Source organism: Tetrao urogallus (genome assembly GCF_951394365.1).
Source record: "Tetrao urogallus genome assembly, chromosome: 14".
NCBI classification, from domain to species: domain Eukaryota; kingdom Metazoa; phylum Chordata; class Aves; order Galliformes; family Phasianidae; genus Tetrao; species Tetrao urogallus.
The window spans coordinates 16856381-16878455 of NC_136827.1; the positions used below are offsets into that span (position 1 = coordinate 16856381).

Genomic DNA, 22075 nt, shown 5'->3' on the forward strand with positions numbered 1-22075 from the left:
TAAGGTATCTGGTTATGTCTTGCAGCCCTCAGAATCCAAGCCCAACGTCACCCCTCTCACCGTCCTGGCCCATGTTCTCTGCGCCATCAAGTCCTATGCCCACCTCCTCTACGTCCAGCGACTCATCCCCCATCAGGTCTGTTGCACAATTTGCTTGGCTTTCTGTTGCTCTCCCTATTTTCTGTTTAATTCACTTGGTTTGCCCCACTTCACTTCCCTTCCCCCTTTGCATCCTGCTCAAAACCCCCAGTGCAGCTATCTGCATTCAGCAAGAGAGGAGCTTTCAGGCGTCTCCTGTCCCAGCAGAGCCATGGGCACCTCCTGTACACCTCTGGGTCCCCATGTGCAGCCCTGGGGTTCAGGCCGGGGCAGGCAGGTCCCACTGGTGCTGAGTTCTTTGGGTTTTCAGCCATTTCCTCTGCCTGGAGCTTGCTGCACTCGCCTCTACAACAGGTAAGCAACGTAGTGCTACCCCAGCTGCTACCAGGAGTAATACTGCATTTTCTGGCCGTTTTCCATTTCTTAGCTGCACTGCAGGGAGGGTGAAGGGCATGGTGCAGCACAGATGTTGGCCTGCCATTAGCCCATGTCTCAGATGTGTGGGCATCACTGGAGCAAGTTGGTCAGGCCCAGCACGGTGTGGTGGGGACATGTCAGACCTGTCTACTCATTGCAGGCACAGCCTGAGCATTCCCCCTCCTACAACAGTGCATGCTGCCTGTTGGTAGCGTTATTTGTGTCCCGGTACACATGTGCAAAGGCTGACAGCGGTGTAATAACATCTGAGCAACCCTCCTCAGGGCTCATTATCCTCGAATCTGCACCGGGGCACTTGGGTGAAGCTCCTGTGAGTGCTTGGCTGGCGTTGTGCCATGCTTGGAGGCAGTAATCACACAGTGACTGTCACCAGTCTCCAGGTCTCTGCACCGCATGGGGGCTGCACTGGGGATACAAATCCGAGGGGAGTTTTGGGAAGAGAAGTGTGAATAACTCAAGGTTGTAAGCCAGAAATGTCCTCTGCCTGACTGTGTGAGATGAGAGGCCTCCAGGTGGTCAGGGACCTTCTGCTGAGCGGGGGGCTCAGCATCATCAAAAGTTCTTTGCCTGTAAAGCGTTTTGCTGCTGCTTGTCATACAGCTGGAATTCAGATAGGAAAAATCTCAGCCCCGTGGCTGTGCTGACAGCAAAACCAAAACCGTTCACAGCTTTCCTGGTTTGTGGTTTCTATGAGTGTGCAACCGCTTTTGCCATGAGGTGAGCACATGTATTCAGAATCACTTCAGGTCTTTGGGAAAAGCTCCTCAAGCCCCCAAAGAGAATGCTGATGCCCTGGGGGTGGTGCTGGCCGTCCTGGGGCACTCACAGCACTGTGCCATGGCTGCGGGGTTGGGGAGGCGCTGCGCTGTGTCTGCTGCCACTGGGGGCACTGGGATGGGGGGTGGGCAGCTCCAGGTAGTGCAGTGTGCTGCTGGGCTCCTCCATCTACTCCCAGAAATTCACCTCTGTTTCCATCCCTTTCAGCTCCAACTCACTGCCGGGCACAGTGTGGGCACACTGACTCTTCCCAGTAAAACCTAATGGTTGCTAAATCTTTTTTGTCCTCAGGTACAGCCTTTAAAGAAGTGCAGCAAATCCCTCGTGGCTTTACTGAGCTGTTTTTCAGGTTTGAAGACACCCTTCCCCAGGTGCTAATTTTTATGCCAATCAACGCTTTCTCCTTGCAGCTCACCACTGCGGAAAGCCCGAGCTTTGTACGCCTGCAAAGCAGAACACGACTCGGAGCTCTCCTTCACAGCAGGCACTGTGTTTGACAATGGTGAGTGAATGCTGGCACGGCTGGGCTGGGTCCTGGGGGCTGGAGCTCGCTGCCCCATTCCACAGCGTGACCCCTTTGAGCAGATTGGCACGGCCCGGCTTGGCAGCCAGGGGCTCCTGTTCTCTGACAGCATCTCTCGTTTCATGTACATGGGAGAAACTGCGGGGCCGGTGTCAGTGGGAAATGAGCACAGCTGCAGTGAACGCCAGTTGGCCATTGTTTGTTTTAGCACTGTATTTTGCAAATTACTGGTTTTCCTCCTGTGACCCGGGGAAGAGCTGGATTCTGAATTCATGGGTTTCCTTTCAGTCCTACGCCTAATGACTATCCCATTTCCATCACTAGAAATCCCATGAAAGAAAAAAGCAGCAGTGCTTGAACCTGCCATTCAATCCAGATGTATCCTGCCGTATGTTTTATATCCGTGCTGAGAAGAGCCCATCATCCAGTCCTGTTGTGGCATGGAAAGGACTTTTCCAAGGCCATGACTGAGCTCACCCTCAGGGAGACGTGAGGTGGGGGCAGGTGGGAAGGATCCTGCTGCTCTCCCCAGCGGATCAGAGGCCACGAGCAGAGCTGGGGCTGTCACTGCAGTATGCAGGCTTTGTGACCCCGCTGCATCCATCCCACGGACCCATCACTGAGATCCAAGACAAAAGGCAGTGGGCGGTTGGCGGACACCACCATTCAGCAAAGTTCTTTGATTGCTCTGGGGATGGGAGAGGTGAGCTTCCAAATTCTGGCACAGCAATTCCCCCTGGAGCTGCCGTACTGTTTGGTGCAGGAGATGGAGAAGTGATGAGGGCCTTTTCCCTCTGCACACCGAGTGCTGGAAGAGGTGGCCCATGATCAGTTGAGCTTTTTGGAGACCGTGTTAATGAACATAGACTCTGTTTCCTGCATCAGGGGAAGGAGGCTGTGCCCAATGGAATTAGGCAGTTCTGTTTTAGATATAATCCCAGTGTAAAGAAAAAACTTTACTTTTCTCCAAGTGGCTGTTGGCTTTTATGTGCTAAGCACTGTCATTTGAGAAGCTGCTCCCACGCGCACAGCCCTGTCCTGCTGTACGAGAACATAGCAGAGAGGGGAAGAAAATTAATACAGGTGAATTAAAGAAATGCTTTTCCTAAGCAGCACCACAGATATCCTACAAATAAATGCAGTCTCCCCTCTGAGGGCCCGTGGGAATCTGAGCAGCTAGCAAGGGAGCAAGTTGGATTTGAATGCATTGTGTTTGCCAGATAAAAATCAGTGGATTATTCAAAGGAAAAAGTCTACAGCATGTCCCAGCCACTGAGCAGCCGGACTGCATGCTGGCTGGGGGAAGTGAGTTGGAAAGAGCACCCTAGAAATGTCTTATGGTGAAGGGGTTCTGTAAACCCAATGTCAGCAAATGTAGGGTAGAGGTGTTTATTTGTAATCACCCTCAACAGCATCTCCAGCAGCAATGGGCTCTGCTGAACTGATGCAGACTGGGCCTTTCCAAAGCACGGAGATGTTTGGACTTACAGCAGTTCCATCTTTCCTGGTCTGTGTCAGTTGTGATCTGTCAATAGAAAATTGCTGTTCTGCACTGAGTGAGGCTGTAGCAGGACAGGGGTGGAGGAACCTGAGTGCTCTGTGGAGCAGTGAGCTGGATGTGGACATGGAATCACCTCCGCAGTTTTGGGGCATCTCAGGCCATGGGAATGGGCCATGCTCAGCTGAGCTTCTGCAGGGTTTGGCCCAGGGCTGGAGGACGCGGTGAGCCCCACGGTAACGCGCTTCTCTTGCTTCTCTCCTCAAGTGCACCCATCACAGGAGCCCGGCTGGCTGGAAGGGACGCTCAACGGGAAGACCGGGCTCATCCCTGAGAACTACGTGGAGTTCCTATAGCTGGGCACGTGAGCGGGACTGCTGAGCGTCACCTGGTATCCATGCATTGCTTGGCCCTGCGTGCGCTGGGGGCGAAGGGCTCCCCATGGCCAACAGTGTGGGTGCTGCTCCGTGCGCAGCGCTGCGTCCCCAGCCCGGAGCCCCCACCGCCACGAGGACAGCAGCGAAGCAGCGGCCTGCAGCTCTGGGGGAACGTCTGCAGACTGCTCTGAACCAGCACCGCTGTCCCCATTGCTGCAGTGCTTGTGAGCTGCAAGGAGCATCAGCGGCCGCAGGCCCGGAGCCGACCTACGCTCTGCCCAGCGCAGGAGAAGCCTCAGCAGCCAGAAGCCCTCAGCCGGCCCGCAGCCCCCCTGCTCTGCAGCTGTGCGGCTGCACCGAGCCCCCCTGCACCCTGCCTGGCTGGCGAGGGCGGGCGGCCATCCCGGACCAACTCCTTTGACTGTTTTCTTTTGTTTTTAGGTCTAAGTTTACACAAGGTAAACATCTGCAATGCGTGCAGCCGGCGTTTCCTTCCTGCAGGGCGAGACGCAGCTCCGACAAATCGCGCTCCCTTTGGCTGCTCCGTGTCTCCGCTCGCCGCTGCAGGGCACAGCCCCCTCCTGTGCTGCTCCCACCGCTGCTGTCCCTCATCTGCTGTGCCAACCTGCACGGTGCTGCCTGTGTGAGGTAAAGGACGTGTGCCCATGGGATGCTCCTGGCTGGGGGAGCTGGCCTGCAGCCTCCGGACAGCAAACTGCAGCTCTGTGCCCACCTTGGGAAGGACGCGGGTCCCTGCCGCACCTCTCACCCTTGGGTCCATTTCCAGGAGGAGGGTGGGAGGGGGGCCCTGCAGAGCTGGACCTGCGGGGAGCTGGAGGTGGTTCTGCTTTGTGATAGAGAATGGTGAAGGAAAAGCCAGCCCGTGGGCAGAGACCTGCGCGCATGGTGGGATGGGGTCTTTTTGTCCTTTTGTAATAATTTTAAAGCCTCTGAGTGACTGGATTGCTGTATGTACGTGTCACTTTTTATTTTTGAAAGAATTAATGTATAAATAGAGAATCTTAAAATATAATGAGGGGAAGATCTATATTATTTGATATTTTTAGAAGAGCTGTAAGGAGAGGAGTGAAGGACATTTGAAACCGGTGATGGAAAAAGACGTTGCAAACACACCGACATCCACAGACAGCCCTGGGCCTTGGCCTCTCTGTTTGCTTCCCTGTGTCACTGAGAAATAGGGGAAGCTGAAATTTCAGACCTCTTTAAAGTTCATTCACGGTAATTAAACTTCCTGGACTTTTCAGAAAAAAAAGAAAGACAAGGAAAAGTCGGGCTATTTTTTCAAGTACTTTCCAGGGCTGTGGTGGTGCTGCCTTCCCTGCCAGACCCGAGGGCAGTGGCTCTGCTTCTCTTGACACTGCATCTCCCTTCCCCATTCTCATTCCATCCTTTCCCTCTTCCCATCCCTGCCCATCCAAGCAGTGGCAGTGGTGCCCCCCGACCCCAAGTGTGGGGAAGGACAGAGCGAGCACATCTGGGCCCCAGATGGGGTTAAATGGTGTGAGGCTGTGAAACAGAGTAAGGGAACAGTTAGGACGAAGGAAAAAGCCAGGCTGGCGGAAGCCTCTGGGAAGGAGCAAAGCTGCTGATCTAAAAAACACACCCAACAACTGCAGCTCTTAATTTTTAGATGCGCGCATCACTGAGAAAGCCTCTTTTGCTAATTCATGTGATTTTCTGAGGTGTCGGGTAGCCTGCAGGAGCGGCACGCACTGAGGATGCTCCAGGCACTGCCAGGGGCTGCTGCAGTGGGGATGGGGTTGTCACTGGTCCTGTGGGGTTCTGCAGTAGCGATGCAGCTCCTCTGCTCCGGGAGCAGCCGGCTCTGCCCGCGCCGTGCTGCAGCCCTGTGCTCCTTGGGGGTGGGCTGGCTGGTGTGGGTATTTCGAGCCGCTGTTACTCAGGGAGAGCAACAATTTCAGGCCCTGGCCATGAATTTTTCAGATTCCCATCTGTCTCAGCAGTCAGACAAAACATCCTCCTGGTAATTGTCTTGTCTCGAGATGACTTCTGCTGAGCTCGGGGGCCTGAATTGCAGCCCAGACCATTACAGCTAATTACAGCTGCGCGCGGCGGCAGCTCCCGGTGCTCTGCTCCGTGCTGTGGCACACATGGGGAGGTGGGGGCTGCGTCCTCAGTGCCAGCTGCAGGCAGCTCCGCTGGTCCCACGGTGTGCTGTGAGGCTGTGTGGTGCTGCAAGGCTGCGTGCTGCTGTCTTCAGGGCTGCGTGGGGCTGCGTGGAGCAGCTGTGCTGAGCAGCCGTGGCCGTGCTGCAGGACATCGTAGCACCACAGGGCTGTAACTCGCACTGCTGTGTGTCTGCCTGCCATGAAGGGTGAGAGAAACGCCTCTGCTGTGGGAAAGGGCTGAGCTCTAATGCTGACGGAGAAGTTCTGTTATATTTATTTCAGGGGCTGCCTGCCACTTTATTCAGTAAACTGTAGCATTGGAATTTTCCTTAGAAGAATGATGGCTCCGATTTTAGTTTCACTTCTGCCGACAGCCTGGAAGAGGCTGTGAGGATGGGATGGAGATGCTCGTTAGGGGCTCCTGCTGCGGCCAGCTGATGGCTCTGCTGACACAGAGGAGTTCCTCTGATGTATCTGGGAGCTTTCACAGCACAAACCCAAGCAGCTCAAGGAGCATCTGTGCAAGTCCCGGCCCTCCCTGGGCTTTCCCTTTGTCTCTCTGGGGTGGTGGTCACCTCTCAGCATGAGTGTTGTCACTGCCCTTTGTTCTGCTCCACCCATGGCACAGCATGGCTCCGGGCAGCAGTGGGACAGAATGGGAACCCTGTGGGGCTGCAGTGGGTTCGGTGCCTCTGGGCAGTTCTGGCCCTACAGTGCAGGTTTCCCCACCACCCTCATGGGCTGTAGGCTCAGCCTAAGGCCCCGCAGCTCACAGCAGAAGAGGCAGAGCACTGGGAGCCCAGCAGGAAGGCACAGCACTGCAGAAAGAGGCTGCAGGAGCTGCAGGAGCTGAGGGCTCACGGACACGGGGCAGTAACATGGAGTGCTTCGTGCAATCTGCGTTTCACTGTTGGATGACCAAAGGCAGAGCGTGCTCCATGCAAAGCCCATTGGGAGCAGCATGTTAGACAGCCCCTGTACAGAGCTGGAAAACCAGCACTGCCCTTTGCCACAGGACAGTGCAGAGGGTCTCTGTGTCCCACATCCCAGAGGTGACAGCCATGGCTTTCTGCCTCTGAGCTCCAAACTGCCTGGCTCTGGGAGCTCACCCCAGCCCAGCTCCTTGTCTGGGCTGCTCCAAAGGAATGATTGAAATAGCACAAATCTTGTGATTCTGATGCTCTGCGGAGCAGATCACGGTAAATGACAGCAGGCCTGGAATAGCACTCAGTAATAAAATCCACAGACCAGAAATATCCCCTGACGGGGCTGCCTGGAATGGGTTGTGCATGCGGTGTGTCTGCGAATGTGTCCGGGCTGCAGGACACACAAACACACAGAGAGCAGAGCTGGGCTCCTGCTCAGGACTGGGATCCCGATTTCCCTGGCTGCACGGGAGCTGCTTTCCACTGTGGGATGGCGTCGGGGGGCAGTGCTGCATTTCCAGCCCATGCTGCCCCCCCCCCCCCCCCCACCATCACAGGGCAGCCCAGAGGCACCTCCTGCATGGGATGGGATTTGCTTTTCCTACCATTCATTCTTCTTTCCCAGCAGCACTTCATCCTTGGGCCCACATCGGAGCAGCGGACGGCAGCAGAGCAAGGAAAGCAGTAGCAGCCCTCAGAACCAGCTCTGTGTGCCCGCTGGGATGGTGATGGTTCCCCAGTTCCCCTCTCTCAGGGCGCTTCCACAGCTGCGACGTCAGTGCTGGAGGAGGGGCAGGGGGGTCTGATGGCAGAGCTGAGCACACCTGGTGTTGTAACCCCCTGAGCTGGGTTGGTTTAAGGCAGATTAACAGAGGAGCGTCACCTGTGCTGAAGGGACAGCTTCTGCTTAGAAAATGAACGGTATTTTAATTATTCTAATGAACCAGAAACCTCAAAGCAATTATACTTGGTACATTTGGGCTAATTTGATTTTTTAAGTTAGAAATGTTTAGGTTTTGTTTGTTTGTTTTTTTTTTTCCCCTAAAAAACAGGTGTTCCAGCTCTCTTGTGTGTGTGGAGCTGGGACCCCCCAGACATGCCACAGAGCAGTGGTAATACAGCACAGCTGCTGGCAGCTCACCAGGCAGCACCTGCTATCACCCATTATGAACGCTCCCTCTGCTAATGAAGGCAGTTCTGCTCCTAAACCTCAGACAAAGATGCCCAGAAAATAGCACCTGGGCTCTAAAACTCGGTGACGCACTCAGGAAGGGGGAAGAGCTGTGGGTACCAGGGGCAGCCGGGAGGGCCCAGCCCTTCACAGTGCTCTGAGCACACGCTGCTCGTGGAGGGCCCTGCAGTCTGCCCACAGAGCGCACTTTCCCCCTGCCACGGCTGCACAAAAAGCGAGCGGTGGCCACAGGATGGGAAAAGCAGTGTTTGTAGAGCAGCATGAATTAGGCCATGGAAAGGATAAGCGGCAAAACCATTGTACTTCTGGCAAGGGGCACAAACTATTGGCATATTGTTTTGGCAGATAGCGCTCCTTAATGGCTTATTGGACCAACGTGATCCTTGCAGTGCTCCTGATCCCCTCGGCACACCCTGCTCCTCCCAGTTCATAGAATCACAGAATTGTTCACTTCTGCTGCGTGTTGGAGGGGTGGGCTGTGCAGGTGTGCGGCCGCAGGAGCGCTGCGTGGGGCTTAGGAGCACACATGTGCTCCTCTGCTAATGTGTGAGATACAAACACGTCCGTGAGCAGCAGTACATCCAGCGGCGGCATGGATAAGTGCAAATACACCTCGTGCCGCTACAGAGCTCAGCCCCGTGGTGCCCCAGGGATCGGGGTCTGTCTCTGGGCCGTGGCAGCTCAGCCTCCCCTCCTCCGCCTCGCCGGGCACAACGGGCGCTTCTGCGGAGCCAAGCCCCTCCCGCAGGAAGCATCGCCCCATCCCGTCACATTAGCGATGCAATTAGCGGCCGCGTTAAATGCCGCGTCAGCAGTTTCTCCTCGCCCTATTCATGCGGTTTAATCTTGAACCAACAGAGCCTATAATTAGAAGGGTTCCACTTACTTGTTATTTTTTAAACTTAAAGCACCCTGCGGTGACCTCAGGGAATATCCTTAATTACAATGTGGATCTGTGCCACAGCCGACGGCGCAGCGGAAGGAGAATGGACCTCCGCAGGTCCTGCTGACTGCAGGTTCCTTCCTGTACCCGGAGGTCTGAGCATCTCCATGCCTTGTGCTGGGGTTCCCACTCGGCTGTGCTCTGGACATCCCCACTCACTCCCGGGTTCGCTCTGAGATGTGTTCTGGAGAAGCCGCTGCCCAGTGGTGGCGATGCCCCGGGGGCTGAGGGCTGGGACACCCAAATGTCAGCGCTATAAAAACAGCATTTAATGGCATCTTGTCCAAACCGCTCTCAAATTCTGTCGTTTTATGGGGATAGCGTGTACAAAACAAAGCAAGGCCATCACAGATCTCAGGCTCACGCTGGGTTCCATCTGGGTTTCCTGGAAGATGGAGATGGATGCCCAATGAGTGTGGCACCGCGCCCGGCCCCACGCTGCTGGGAGCCATGCTGACACCTCTGGGTGAGGAGCTGAGCAGCGCAGTGCGACACAGGGGACACAGGGGACCTCCGGTGGCACTCAGGGACCTCCGGTGACCGCCACACTCTGCCAGGCAGCGCAGCGCAGGCCGTGCTGCAGTGCTGTGGGCAGGAGGCAGTTATTTCACCTAGGATTGGACGTGTCCCTTAAGGGGTCTTTTCACCACCGTCACACAAATTAATGCCGTTGCCGTCAATCCCGCTCTTGTGTTGCCTCCAACCCCGGCCTACAGACGTGAAGCATGGGAAGAACCAAAGCCAAATTTATGTAACTCTTTGTTCTGATGGCAAACAATCCCCATCGACCGTACCCTGCTGGGAAGCTGGCATTTTATGCTGCAATTAAAGCCGATTTTATTACACGGCTGATCTTACACTGCTATTCAATGGGGCAAAGGAGGGGCCGTGCTGAGAGCAGCACACCCGCAGCTCCGCCGAGCGACGGCGGGACGGAGTGCTGCACTGACAGCTGCAGCAGCGGTGACACAGCCCCATCCCACAGCCAACGTGGGGCACAGACCGCTTTGACTGGGGCTCCCAACCCGAAAATGGGAGTTAGAACCTCAGTGGCAAGGACTGGAAAATGCAAGTCATGATTTCCAATTAAAACGCTCCTCCGAACGCAATTAGCAGAAATTCTCTCACTCGGGAACTTAACTGCAGCAGCAATCAGCTTTCCTATAAATACTGTGTGCGTGTGAGGAGCGCAGTGACAACGTGAGGGAACCCACCCAGGAACACGGCGACAACTCCACAGAGGCATTTTGGAGCCATTTAATGAAAAAAGCAGAATTTTATTGTATGGTTTCTGTCCATTACTCGGCATTGCTGTAAATGGCTCACATTTACTGCAACTTCTGTACAGATGTGTGGCTTTGTATTACCAGAACAGCAAATTTAAATGAAAAAATAAATGCTCAACAATTCCACACAAGCTTTTACAGTCCAACATTTCACTGAGTCGGTGAAAACTACAGACTTGTTACTACAGAATTATTCAGCATGAATAAAAAACTACAACTTTCATTTTTAAACAGGAGTCACTGGTTTAATTTTATTTTTTTATGCTGTTTAAAATTACTGTGATAAAAATAATGATTTTTTTTTTTTTTTTGTAATAATGCCATACACCGGTACGATATAGGATTTGTCCCCGTTATATATCTTTCTTTGAATATACAAAATAGAGTACTGACACACGGCCGACGCAGCTGCCCCGCGCTTGGTGGAGGCGGGGTGTTTCGCGCTCAGCCTCCCCAGCACCCACGCCTCCCATCCTCGGGAGCGGCTCCGCTCCTTCCCCCAGCGTTTGGTTCCTATGTGACACCGAAAGCAGCCGCAGGGTCTGCGCGGTGCCGGGCCGCGGCACGCCGACGGCGCTCCCCCAGAGCCGCGGCCCCAGCCCTCGCCCAGCGCTACGGAGCGGGAGCGGGCTGACCCTCACCCAGGCACTTCCTCCTATTCCTGACCTGTCGTAGCAAAAAGGGCAAGGGCGTTTTGAAGCCCAACACGGCACCGGCCCCCGGCGCATCCCCGCTGCCCTCCTTAAGGCCGCTCCTGTCGCCCCGTGCAGCCCCGAGCGCGACGCCCCGCGCGAACGCACGCACCGTGATAAGGCACTGAAGGGACACAAGTCGCCATTCTCCCTGCTTTACCCAGAGTGCAGATACTGCCCAGTGCTACAGGACTATGACACACACCACACGTACTCCTCACTGCTCACCAAACACGACGCGTTTGTAACCGTGACGCTTCCAACTCAACAGCGCGTGCAGCGTGGATGCCACCGCCGAACACCACAGCTGCCTTCTTTCCTTATGCTCGCGAACCGAAAGGAACCTGCAGGCACACGGAGCAGAGGGGCGGCAGCCTCTCCTCTCCTTTCCTCTCCTCTGTTACCGCCTCTCTCGCGACGACAACGATTTGTTCACATTCACTGTAGTTAATTCTCTGCTGGGGGGGAGGAGGGGGAAATAAACCAGAGAAAGAAGAAAAAAAGCAAAGGCCAAAAAAATCAGACCGAAAGAGAGCAGAAGCAGCGTCTGCGCACGCCAACTCTGCAGAAGGGCTGCACGCACCGCCGGCACACGGAGCTGCAATGGTGGATCTCCAGCAGAGCTCTGCCAGAGCGCAGCGCCGCAGCGTGCATCCCCAGGGCTGAGGGGCCCAGAGCCGCCCCCAAGCGCTGAAGGGCACCTAAAACTGCCATAAAATGTACGTGTTTTGTACAGATCATTCAAAGAGAGGAGAAGAATTTTTGTTTTTTATTAAAGATGATATTTTACTCCAAAGTACTGAATATAGCATCTTTTTCTTTCATAGGTATAACATTCAAAAAGGTTTAAGAAAGGATGAAAATCGAGTTTCCTATCTCGCTCGGAAACGAGCTTCTGCTGAACGGCAGAAAGGTACTGGTGTGTTGTGAACAACCTACGCTCTGTATTTACATATTGCTGGTACCTTATGCATATTATTGCCCAATGTTTCCAGCTGCTCTCGCTGTGGCGCGCGGCTGTCTACGAAGGGAGCCCATCCGCTCAGGCGGAGGCGCGGAGGGGAGCGTTCCGCCCAAGGTCCGACTTGCGCTCTGACACAGTGATTGGAGAAATGCAAATTCAACCTCAGAAACAGCCACTGAACACAGGTTTGTTTTTTGTTTCTTTCTGACAGAGTACTTCTTTGGATGCTGAATGTCAGTGCCTTCAGCACTACCTCCAGACAAAGCACGGCTGGCACGGGTTACCATTCAGCACATCCGTGACCCCTACAAAAAATATAATTACATGTATCATGATAAAGCAATCTGTCATCTAAAAATCATCCTTATTATACACTATACAAGCTATTTTACAGTCATTAATAAATTGCTTTTAAAGCTGCAGTAGCCCTTCCCTTCTCTTCTCAGATCAGCGAATATACCGATTATACATACTGGAAACTATAACTAAATACAAAAATATATTAGGTTTTGTATCTTCCCAGATGATTTTTCTCGTCGCTATTACACAAATAATCGGGCCACTTTCAGTACAAATCAAATTTTAGAGTGGCTTGGTAAATATTTCAATTTCGAGATACAGAAAATCGTTAAGGTGCAGGTAGAAAAGGCTACTACAGCTTCTAAACGTTTCAAAATACAGCTACCCATGGCAACGAGGAGAGATTCACGAGACCTATGGCAGATTTATGGCACGCTAGTCACTCGATAGGAAGGGACGCAGCCGTACACAGACAAGGGCGGACGTACACCTGCGGGACCACGAAGCCGGCAGCGGAGCTCTCCTGCTCCCGAGGAGAAGGGCGAAGCAGAGGCGAGAGGCGGCGGCGCCGCGCGGGTTGCAGCCGCTGCGTGCGAGGTGCGGGCGGCGCCAGCGGAGCCAACATCTCCGACGTCGCCCCGGAGCCCGGCGGCACAGAGGAGCGGAGCCGAAGCGCCGGGCGCAAGGAGGGGCGGCCTCTGCCTCTGCCCCACGGCCGCCCTCCCGCGGGTCCTGCGCGGCGCTGGGGTCGGGGCGCGGAACGCGCGAGTTCCTCCGCGCAGAAGTAAACTTTTCTGAAGCTATGCATATTTTCCTGAAGGTTTCCTGATGGGCGGTCAGGACTGATCTTCTTGGCATCAACGCAGCCCCTGACTCTCGTAGTTATGGCTGTTGCATTATATGCAAAAATCAGGCTTTTTGTTTTTATAATATATAAAATAACCTGCTCGTTTACATCCAGTTAGGACTGTGTTAATTCTCTATGAATCTGCATATCCAACGCTTTTGTACATTATACCAAAAGTATTTGTTTCATTCACATCTACTGAAATTAGATTTGAGAGTGTTCTCCCACCCACCCTGGCCCTTAAAAAATGCCAAATTTTACGGTCGCCTCGACAGTTGAAAGCTATCAGGTTAGAAAACCCAACCCATTTCCACACGAATATACTCAAGGATGAACATCTAGAGGTCGTTTAGGAAAGCTACGAGCTGCCCCGCCTTAAAAAACCAGCTGTACAATAGGCATCTTGAAGTATTACAAAAAAATTATGTAAGAAAAAATGAACAAGCCTCGTTCACGGTATATAAAGTGAAAGGAAATTGCTAAAACCAGACAGTAATAGCTATAAAAGGCACAACTTCCCTTTTCTGATATACACTTGTAAACTTTCTTCAGGTTACATGCATAAACCAAAATGCTACCTTAACTTTAAAAAAAAAAAAAAAAAAAAAAAAAAAAAAAAGAAAATCCAAAACGCATTACTAAAAAATAAAATTGTTTCCAGCCGACTGCAGAAATTAATTAGCAGAATGTTCGTAACACAGCCTCAGATCTTGTCACCGGTGGTTTTGATGCATCCATTGGTGTCGCACGGGGGAGAAGTACAATTTCTGGCAAGCAAAATGTATTCTTCTTTCCTTTCTCCCCAGTTACGTATTAAATGTGAGGAATCCGCTGCTTCTATCGCCTAAATCTTGGCCCTCTGTAAACCACATGTAGTGCATAATTACAAAAGAAACACCGCTGCAAGGACAAAATGAACAAGTCTGGTAGGTTCTGTCTTTACAAAAAAAAAAGAAAAAAAGAAAAAGAAAAGAAAAAAAGAAAAAAGCTATCATTTGACGTTTTCTTAAGGCAACCCTTTTGTATTAAGGCAGTCACTTCTGATGAAATAAGAGCTTCTTTATATTTCCATTTGAGTATTTTGGTATCTGGTTGCTGATGATTTCTGCCAACATTTCTGGGAACTCAATACTCATGGATTTATCCAAAAACGTCTGGAAGCAAAAGCTCAGAAGATTTTCAACCACCTACGGGGGACAAAGCAGAGAGTAACTTTCACACCACTGCTCACAGCAGCGCCGCTTCCCCAGCCGTCCCTGCTGAGCCGCTCTGCCAGCGGCTGCCCTCAGCTCAGCCTCACCGCCGCTCCCATCCGCGCCATCCTCACACAGATCCAGGAGGAGGTCGTGCCAGCTCTCCACAGACACCGAAGGCACGCCGCATCAGCTCTAATCTTAGCGTATAAATCACAGGAACTCGGATAATCTAAATAAAATCTTTCCAGGTAAACTAACAGGGAAAGGAAAACTGAGGTCTTGAAATCTCCCTCGCCCTGTCCAGCTGAGCCACAGCCTGGCAGCTCCGCGCATTCGGGGGACACATTTCCTCAGTTCCAAAGCAATACCATTTTTAAAAACCGGAGACTGAAACACACGTTAATTAAAGATCTAACTGCCGCAGAGTCCATTGGAAAGGTGCTCTGAGAGCAGAAAGCTCATCTCTTCCACCTGGTCCTTCATAGACATCGCATACCACCTCCCAGCCCACAGCACTTGGCCCCGAAGCGAAGCTGAGGGCAGAGCAGTGCACAGCCACAGCCCGGCGCCCTTCAGGACTTACATCGTGCATAGAGTCCAACAGCTTCGTCAGCTGATAGAACCGCTGCCAGTTCTGGCTCGAGTTCCCTTCTCTTTTGACGATGGCCTTTCCCAGCTCTTTTATGTATGTCATGCGAATTTCTTCGAACAAAGTCTGGCTCTTCAGGCCTTCCTTAGGAACTAGAACGCGACACACATCTAGGTTATACATCTATGAACTGTGCTATTAGTTGGGCAATCTTACATGAGTTACGCAAAAACAACTAGAAGGACACAATTTTCAATTATGAAAAGAAACGAGAGCTGAGAGAGAAGGAAGAGGAGAGGAAGCCTGAGACAGACAACTGGTTCAAGAGACAGCACAGGGCTGCTGGCCAAGAGAAGATCACACACAACTACAGGCAACCCAGGAACAAGGAGGGATGAGGATGGAGAGGGGCCGGCACCCCGCGCAGCTGGTAGGAAGGCCCTTCCCAAGGCCAAGTGTGGTGCAGCAGGCAGATGGACACACGTGGCCCTACCCATGAGGTGCAGCCTTTTGTCCCTGCACTGAAGCAAATGACAAGAACTACAGGGGGACGGAGCACAGACAGAGCAGACCGAAAGGAAAAGAGGTCAGTGTGAAAGGAGGCCCCCACAACACAGCCCCTTCGGGGACCTGCGGTGCCACAGCCTGCCTGGCTCATGCAGGAGATGGCACTGTGATGCTGCCTTCAGCCGTGCCCATCGTGTGTAAGGAGAAGGTGTGTGTGTGACAGCCACGTGCAATGGGTGCTCTGGCCCCCGGGGCTCCGCTTCCCCCCTCTTCTTCCTCTTCTCTTAGAAAAGACCCCGGGAATGCAGTAACCAGGAATTTCGGTTGTGAAGTCACAGATGAACAAAACGATGCACATTTCAGCCCTTCAGCTCTCAGAAGTGCCACAGCGTACCACTTGCACAGCAGGCGGGCTCCAAGAGCAATGTGAGAGCGTATTGTCTTTCAGGGAGGGACAACAAAGAAGGGTTCTGCGGGCTCGCGCCAGCGCCTGTCACACATCGCTCGTGAATGGGCTCAATTCTACTGAGGCAGTCTCCTTCCCACTCCTGACATGGAAATTCCCATCAGGAAATTTCCAGATCCTGTAGGAAAGTTGGCCTCCCTTCCGCCCAAAACATGTCAGGAATTTTCAGGAGAGGTTTTAGATTCAAATCTCCCATTTGAGCAAAGTTTGCAGCCTTTACAAACCGCAGCAGTGTGGAGCTGTGGCAGTGATGATTTCTTTTCAGGAGCCCCTCTGCACATGGGACGGCTGGCCTGGGGACCTCTGAAGGGCTGAGAACAGGGCTGGCATCGCTCACAGCCCCCACTGCTCACACCTCCCCTTGTGCACATGCACATCCCTGCTGCATCTCCCCAGCTATTCTCAGTCTGCACTGCACTGAGCCAGGGTTAAAACTGAAGCTTGTCAGGGAGTTACAACAACAGTGTGTGAAGAGAGAAAAAAAATCATTAGGTAGAAAGGAATAATAATACAGAGTAGAAATTACAGTGTAAAATCATTTACACAATGCTTCGTGTTAGCATCGTTGTATGTAGTCCAGAAAAGGACTGTTTTGGTGCTATCCTTTGACCTTCCATACAATACAGAAAATAGAACATGATTAAGTTGTGAGTTGTTCCAATTACAGTTCATCTCATTGAAAGACACATAAAGCCACTGTGCAGTATATTATATACATCTACCTTATCATATCTATCATAAATCCACTACATATTTTCTAGATGCAAATGCAGAAAGCAGCAGTTGCCTTTGGCAATAACTTCTAGGAGAAGTCAGTCACTTTTTTTGGGAGGAAATAATTTCACTGGATCAGACCTTGCCCTCTGATTTTTTTTTTAAATATTTTTGGGGCTTAAATCAGAGCTTCGGCCACTTCTTTGGGTGCTAACTGCTCAGCCAGTCTGTGGCTTAGGGCTCTGCTGGAGCTGCAAAGGTCTGCATGCAGTCTGCACTGCCATGGCACAAACATCCCATACCTGCTGAGCAGAACTCCTCAGTAACCCCCTGTGGTCAGGCAGCAAACTGAGCACTGCAAGAGCTATTTGTGATCAGACACCTCACACCGTGCCACGCTGCACACACCTCATGGCACTGACAAGGTAAGCTCGCATTGCTCACACAGGTGTTCAAATGTTCACCTACTTGTAGAGAGGAGAAGCAATGTTTTCATGCAGAGATACTCTTCATATGAGACTTGAAGCCGTGACAGCTCGCGGGCAACCATCAGCATATGTTTGCATTGTTCATACATACAGGGTAGATTCATTCTCTGCCTGAGAAGTAAAGACAACAATTAGTTAAATGGCGTCTTCAAGTTCCAAATCTAAGTTTCTCCATCCTTCCCTCAGGACCAGTGGGGTGGCAGTGGCAGATGTCAGCACTTGGCTTACAGCAAAAGAGCCTTCAGTTTTCTCCAGGGAACTCCCTTAGGGTGAGTGCCTCAGTCACCACATGGAAGCAGAGGCCCCAAACTGCAGCATCAGGAGAATAACATTGAAACTCAGCGTTACCTCTTCCAAAACATCTTCTATTCAATATTAGAATCTCAACAAAGAAATGAAATTGAATCCCAGTATAAAAGGAGGATTTGGTTATGAAATGGCTCCATTTCCTCTGGAGCTGCTAGCATCTTTCAGTTCTCCTTTTTCTGCCCTCCAAGAGCCAACGCCTGCAACAGAAACGTAACTGCGCTGCTGGGAAGCAGCATAGGAAACCCTCGGCCAACACAAAGCACACGCACCTTCCTTGAGGTGCAAAATCCTAAGAGTAAGAGAAAATCCTAAGAATAAGAGCAAGAAATACAAGCTATCTAGATCTGCTAAAAACCACGTAAGGCACAAATCCAGAAACACCACCTTTTCCAAATGCAAACACGACCCGTTCCTTCTGAGGCACGGCAGGGCTGCTCGCTGCAGCACCGGGCAGCCGGGGCTCCTGGAGCTGCACAGCCCTGCATCCAGCAGCGGCGCCGTGCTGGCAGCTGAAGCCACGCGCTCACCTCGCACGCTCTGGGTCCGCGCAGGGCGCTGCGCTGCAGGCAGCTGCTCAGAGCACCCGACACGGGGCTGCCGGTGTGCGCCGTCCGGCTGCTTGGAAGAACTTCTGCTGAGCCCTCCGGGTTGTGTCAAAGGGCATCGAACAGCATTGCAATTGGGTAATTCAAACACATTCCACAACAGGGCTCAGCAGTTTTCCTCGTGTAGAAGTATGACCGTTTCTGGGCAGAAGGTTAAAAGAAATGTTATGAAATGGGTCGGCCTGTCATTTGTTTCCATCTGCTGTAGATGCAGTCATCACCCCGAGTCTGGGAATCCATTCTATCTCCATGCAGATTTTTGTTACTACCAAAGCTGTGGCAATGGCGGTCCCCAAAAACCGAGAGTGCAGCACGGCCCCTCTGCTCAGAGCTGAGCCAACAGAGAGCTGCGCTCTGCTGGGGGTGGTGGGGAGGAGGGCTGGGAAGAGGGCCCAGCTTTGCCCCTCACCGCCTTGCGGGAATGCAACCAGCTCAGCTGCCAGCAAGGGAGGAGGAGCAGAACCCGACTGACTGCGGGGCCTTCAAGCAAAGCCCCAATGGGGACCGGCCCTGGGCAGCCAGGGGAAAGGAAGGTCTGAGTGCTGCTGGTACCCCGAGCCCAGGAAGAGCTGATGGGAGCAGAGCAGGCAGCTGGCCAGGCAGAGTGCAATGGGCCACACAATGCAACAGTGCAACGTTTGTGCAACTCCTGGCCTTCACAGAAGCTGAGATTTAAGCAGCTGACTAATGGCAGTTTATCATCTCTGAAGCGATTCTGCGTTAGTGACTGTGTCTCTAGCCTGATTCAAAACACATCTCTGTTCTGTAATATCTAATCTTTTGCTTTGGTAAACAGAAAGCAGAGTGCAAGTTGGGCATCAGGCTCAAAAGTAGCACAAATGGCAGCCCGTGCAAGTTGCCCTTAATGTACACACACACACACACACACGTGTCGATAAAAGCACCGCTGAGTCATTCGGCTCTGCCAAGTCCACAGAACCAGTAAACAAAAAGCTGCCTTCCGAAAATCAGACAATACGGATTGCACAGAACTGGTTACAAAAGAATGTCCAAAAAAATTCTGGGAATAAGAGTGCTGATAAAACACTGCTTGTAAAACTGTAATTAACAGTTCCTTGCTTTCTGTCCCAGCAGCACCAGTGCAGAGCTGTGGTAGTCAGCTCTGTACAGACAAAGAAGACGAGCTCAAACCTAAGAACAGCAAAAGCTAGGATGCTGTGCATGCAAACACAGCCCGAATCCTAAGACTCAACTTTCAAAACCTTCATTCTAAAGCCAGGTCGCAATCGAAAGCCATCTGTGCATGCAGTGAGCACAACTGAGCATCCCTCCCTGTAACTCCATGAGCACTGTGACACAAACAGAGGCTGTGAGCAGACTGAGGGCGGTCAGAACTGCGCTGTGGTCACACAGTACCACCGAACCAGCAGCACTCACATCTCTCCAACAACCAGGCGATGGTCTAAAGCCTAAGCATCGAGCTGCCAAGCTTTTCTACAACCTCTAGAAAAACTTTTTACATGTATGTATGCTGTACATGTACATAACGCAGGAAGCAGGCTAAATATACGATAAATCACTGTAACATAATAAATGCTATCTTAATTCAGACCCTGAGGTTGGGGAGCAGCAAAGGAGCGGCTGGGTGAAAAATACAAAGCAACGCATCTCAGGAAAATCACCAAATGAACTCCAGAGTGCCTTTTTGGGAATGTCATGTGCCACAATGCTATCTGTAGAATCCAGTATCAAGCAGAGCACGAGCAGACCTGGTCTGTGTGCCATTCTCTTGATGCTCACGACATCTCCGCTGCCCTCCTCACCACTGCAGCACCCCCTTGCACGGCCCATAGCACTGTGCTCTGCACACGTCTGGCAGCTCACACCGTCTTCATGCACCGTTCAGGAGCTGCCAGAGCTAACTCAAAGGTGGCTGTGTTTTATTGCTGAATAGTACATAAATGTTACGACCAGAGTTTTATAGAGAACCTGAAGCACACCAGAGGAGGAGTCAGAAGGAACTGCAGTTCTCTTAGTCAACAAATGTTATTGAAAACAAATGTCATCTTAATGAACAGTCCACATAGCAGAACTGCTAACCAGAATACTTTGGAGAATTAATACTGAGTAGAGGAGGATTACCCTTGCTTTTTTAGAGTACAGGCACATGCTTCACTGCCAAGCTCTGTGGTTTTGACCCATTGATAGAACTGCAGGAGATATCTGAATGTAGCAGTTGAGATGCTATCACGTTTGTTAGTGACGTCAGTTACTTCAATTAACTCCACCATGGGGAAACTTCTTTATTTCACGGACATATTCTAATAATTTAATCAGAAGTACACAGACGGGGCATACATCTGCACCCCCCCCAAAAAAAAAAAAGAAATAATTACTATGAAGAAATTATTAAAGCTTATGAAGGCCTCGATATATATTTACAGGGAAGAATATTCAGACAAATAAGTGGCAACAAAAGAAGTATTATGAAATGCAAATGGCCAATCCCATAGGAAATGTAACCACCACTGGTTTTTAAGCAGAGAACAGATTGGGGAGAACAGGAACTGAAGTGCAATAGGAACAAAAATATTGAACACTACCTCAAAATGTGCCCAAGGGGCAGCACTGCCTGCAGAGGGGAACCGGGACACGGATCAGAACTCATCGCTCACGTTGCTTTTCAGACCTTTGTCAGTGCAATCCCGGTGCTGGGTGGGCTCTGTGGACGGCCCTGCACAGTCCTGCATGGACTGTTTCATTTGACGAAGGAAAAGAATGGCAAACCCACAGCAATCACATCCTGCTGACTGGAACCCGCAGGTGGCTGAGCCACATCTCGCATGGCTCTGGCCAGCAACCTCCAACATTGACACCCACAACATATTTTCAGCAACTCATTCAAAGCACAGACAACACATCTCAGCACACAGCAGCACTGCTAGCATCACCACCCTGCAGGAGGCGGCGGCGGTGCTCCGGAGCTCTGCTAACCCTGCCCCACAGGACAATCACTGAGCAGCCTCCAAGGAGAGCAGCACAGCAAGGAAGCCGAGCACGGCCGGCAGCACATGGCATCCCAGCAGGAGAGCTGACAGGCAGCCTGGGCTCCCCAGCCCGAGAGGCACAGCAGGACTGACCTGCAGCCGCACCGGCAGAGCAGCACCTGGCAAATACTGCCCTGTGCTCACATCTGCAGCAGCCACTTCTGACCCCCACAGCTCGAGCCAAGCTCGCCGCCCATCTCCTTCTCTACCAGAGTTCCCTCCTTCAGTTCTCCACAGCACAGGTGACCACACAGCACTTTGAAAAACACAAGGAAGATGATGCTCAGGATAAGAAAGAAGCCCAGATACTGAAGCAAATTCATTTTTCTCTTAAAAACTGGTAACAAAGTTCAACAACTACAAAGATACAACATAAGTTTTTCCATTTGTGACCTTTTAAGCCAGATTTTGCTCGTGCTCAGATACAAACATTTAACCAACCAAGAATGAGTTAAACAGATAAGACTACTCTTATACACCACACACAGCATGCTGTGCAGTTTGCTACGCTTCTCCCTGCATCCCACAATTACTTCTAAATTCAGCTTCTTCAGCTCTGGTGAGAGGAACGACTGCAATGAATGGAGCAGGAAGGGTGGCAGCAGGGGACATTTCGTACGAGCACCTCCCACAAAACTTCATGGAAACAAATGCACTCAGTATTGACAACATTTCTCTTTCAGTAAAGCTGGGTGAAAACTAAGTGATCTGCTGGAAGGAAAACAATGCTGCAAACAACAAAGGGACCTGGGATCCTTGCACCTTTGCTGCCCAGCTACTCGCCTCTCCCGTGCAGAATGGATGGGCTGCAGCAGTCTGCATCCCCCCCGTAAAACTGGACAAGGATGCAGTCTTACTTACTCGTTAATAATCAGATCTGGTGCAAAGCAAAGGAGATTTCCATTTGATTGTTTGTATGATCTCCATCCTAAAGCAAAAGCCATTAGGAACATCCAGGAGTACTGCAGAAGGGTCATTTGGTCATCCAGGTGTAAGTTTCTGAAACCTTAACGACACAAAAATAAAAGCAGTGAGGTGTGGCTGCACTGGTAGCAAAAGAAACCTCAAAAACAAACCCAGAACACAAAGAGCTCTGAAACAGATTGTGCTTCCCATCAGTACAACCTCTGTACCACCAATGCAGGTTACTGCCTTTTAAAGTGAATTTCGTAATGATTTCT

At 51.6% G+C, this 22075-nt stretch overlaps 2 protein-coding genes across 2 annotated transcripts in view; one reads left to right on the forward strand and one right to left on the reverse strand.

The window, feature by feature from the left end:
* Positions 1-3691, forward strand: part of ARHGAP26 (Rho GTPase activating protein 26) — a gene marked incomplete at both ends in the record, with an annotated part of 98020 nt that extends 94329 nt beyond the window's left edge. Inside the window, 3 exon segments of the mRNA XM_079542440.1 lie at positions 26-136; positions 1725-1816; positions 3603-3691. Coding sequence (XP_079398566.1) covers positions 26-136; positions 1725-1816; positions 3603-3691 — 292 coding nt within the window.
* A 10355-nt stretch (positions 3692-14046) lies between these two features.
* NR3C1 (nuclear receptor subfamily 3 group C member 1) overlaps positions 14047-22075 on the reverse strand; it is a gene marked incomplete at both ends in the record, with an annotated part of 49745 nt that continues 41716 nt past the window's right edge. Inside the window, 4 exons of the mRNA XM_079542397.1 lie at positions 14047-14199; positions 14792-14949; positions 16953-17083; positions 21756-21900. Coding sequence (XP_079398523.1) covers positions 14047-14199; positions 14792-14949; positions 16953-17083; positions 21756-21900 — 587 coding nt within the window. The remainder of the gene's footprint in view (positions 14200-14791; positions 14950-16952; positions 17084-21755; positions 21901-22075) is intronic.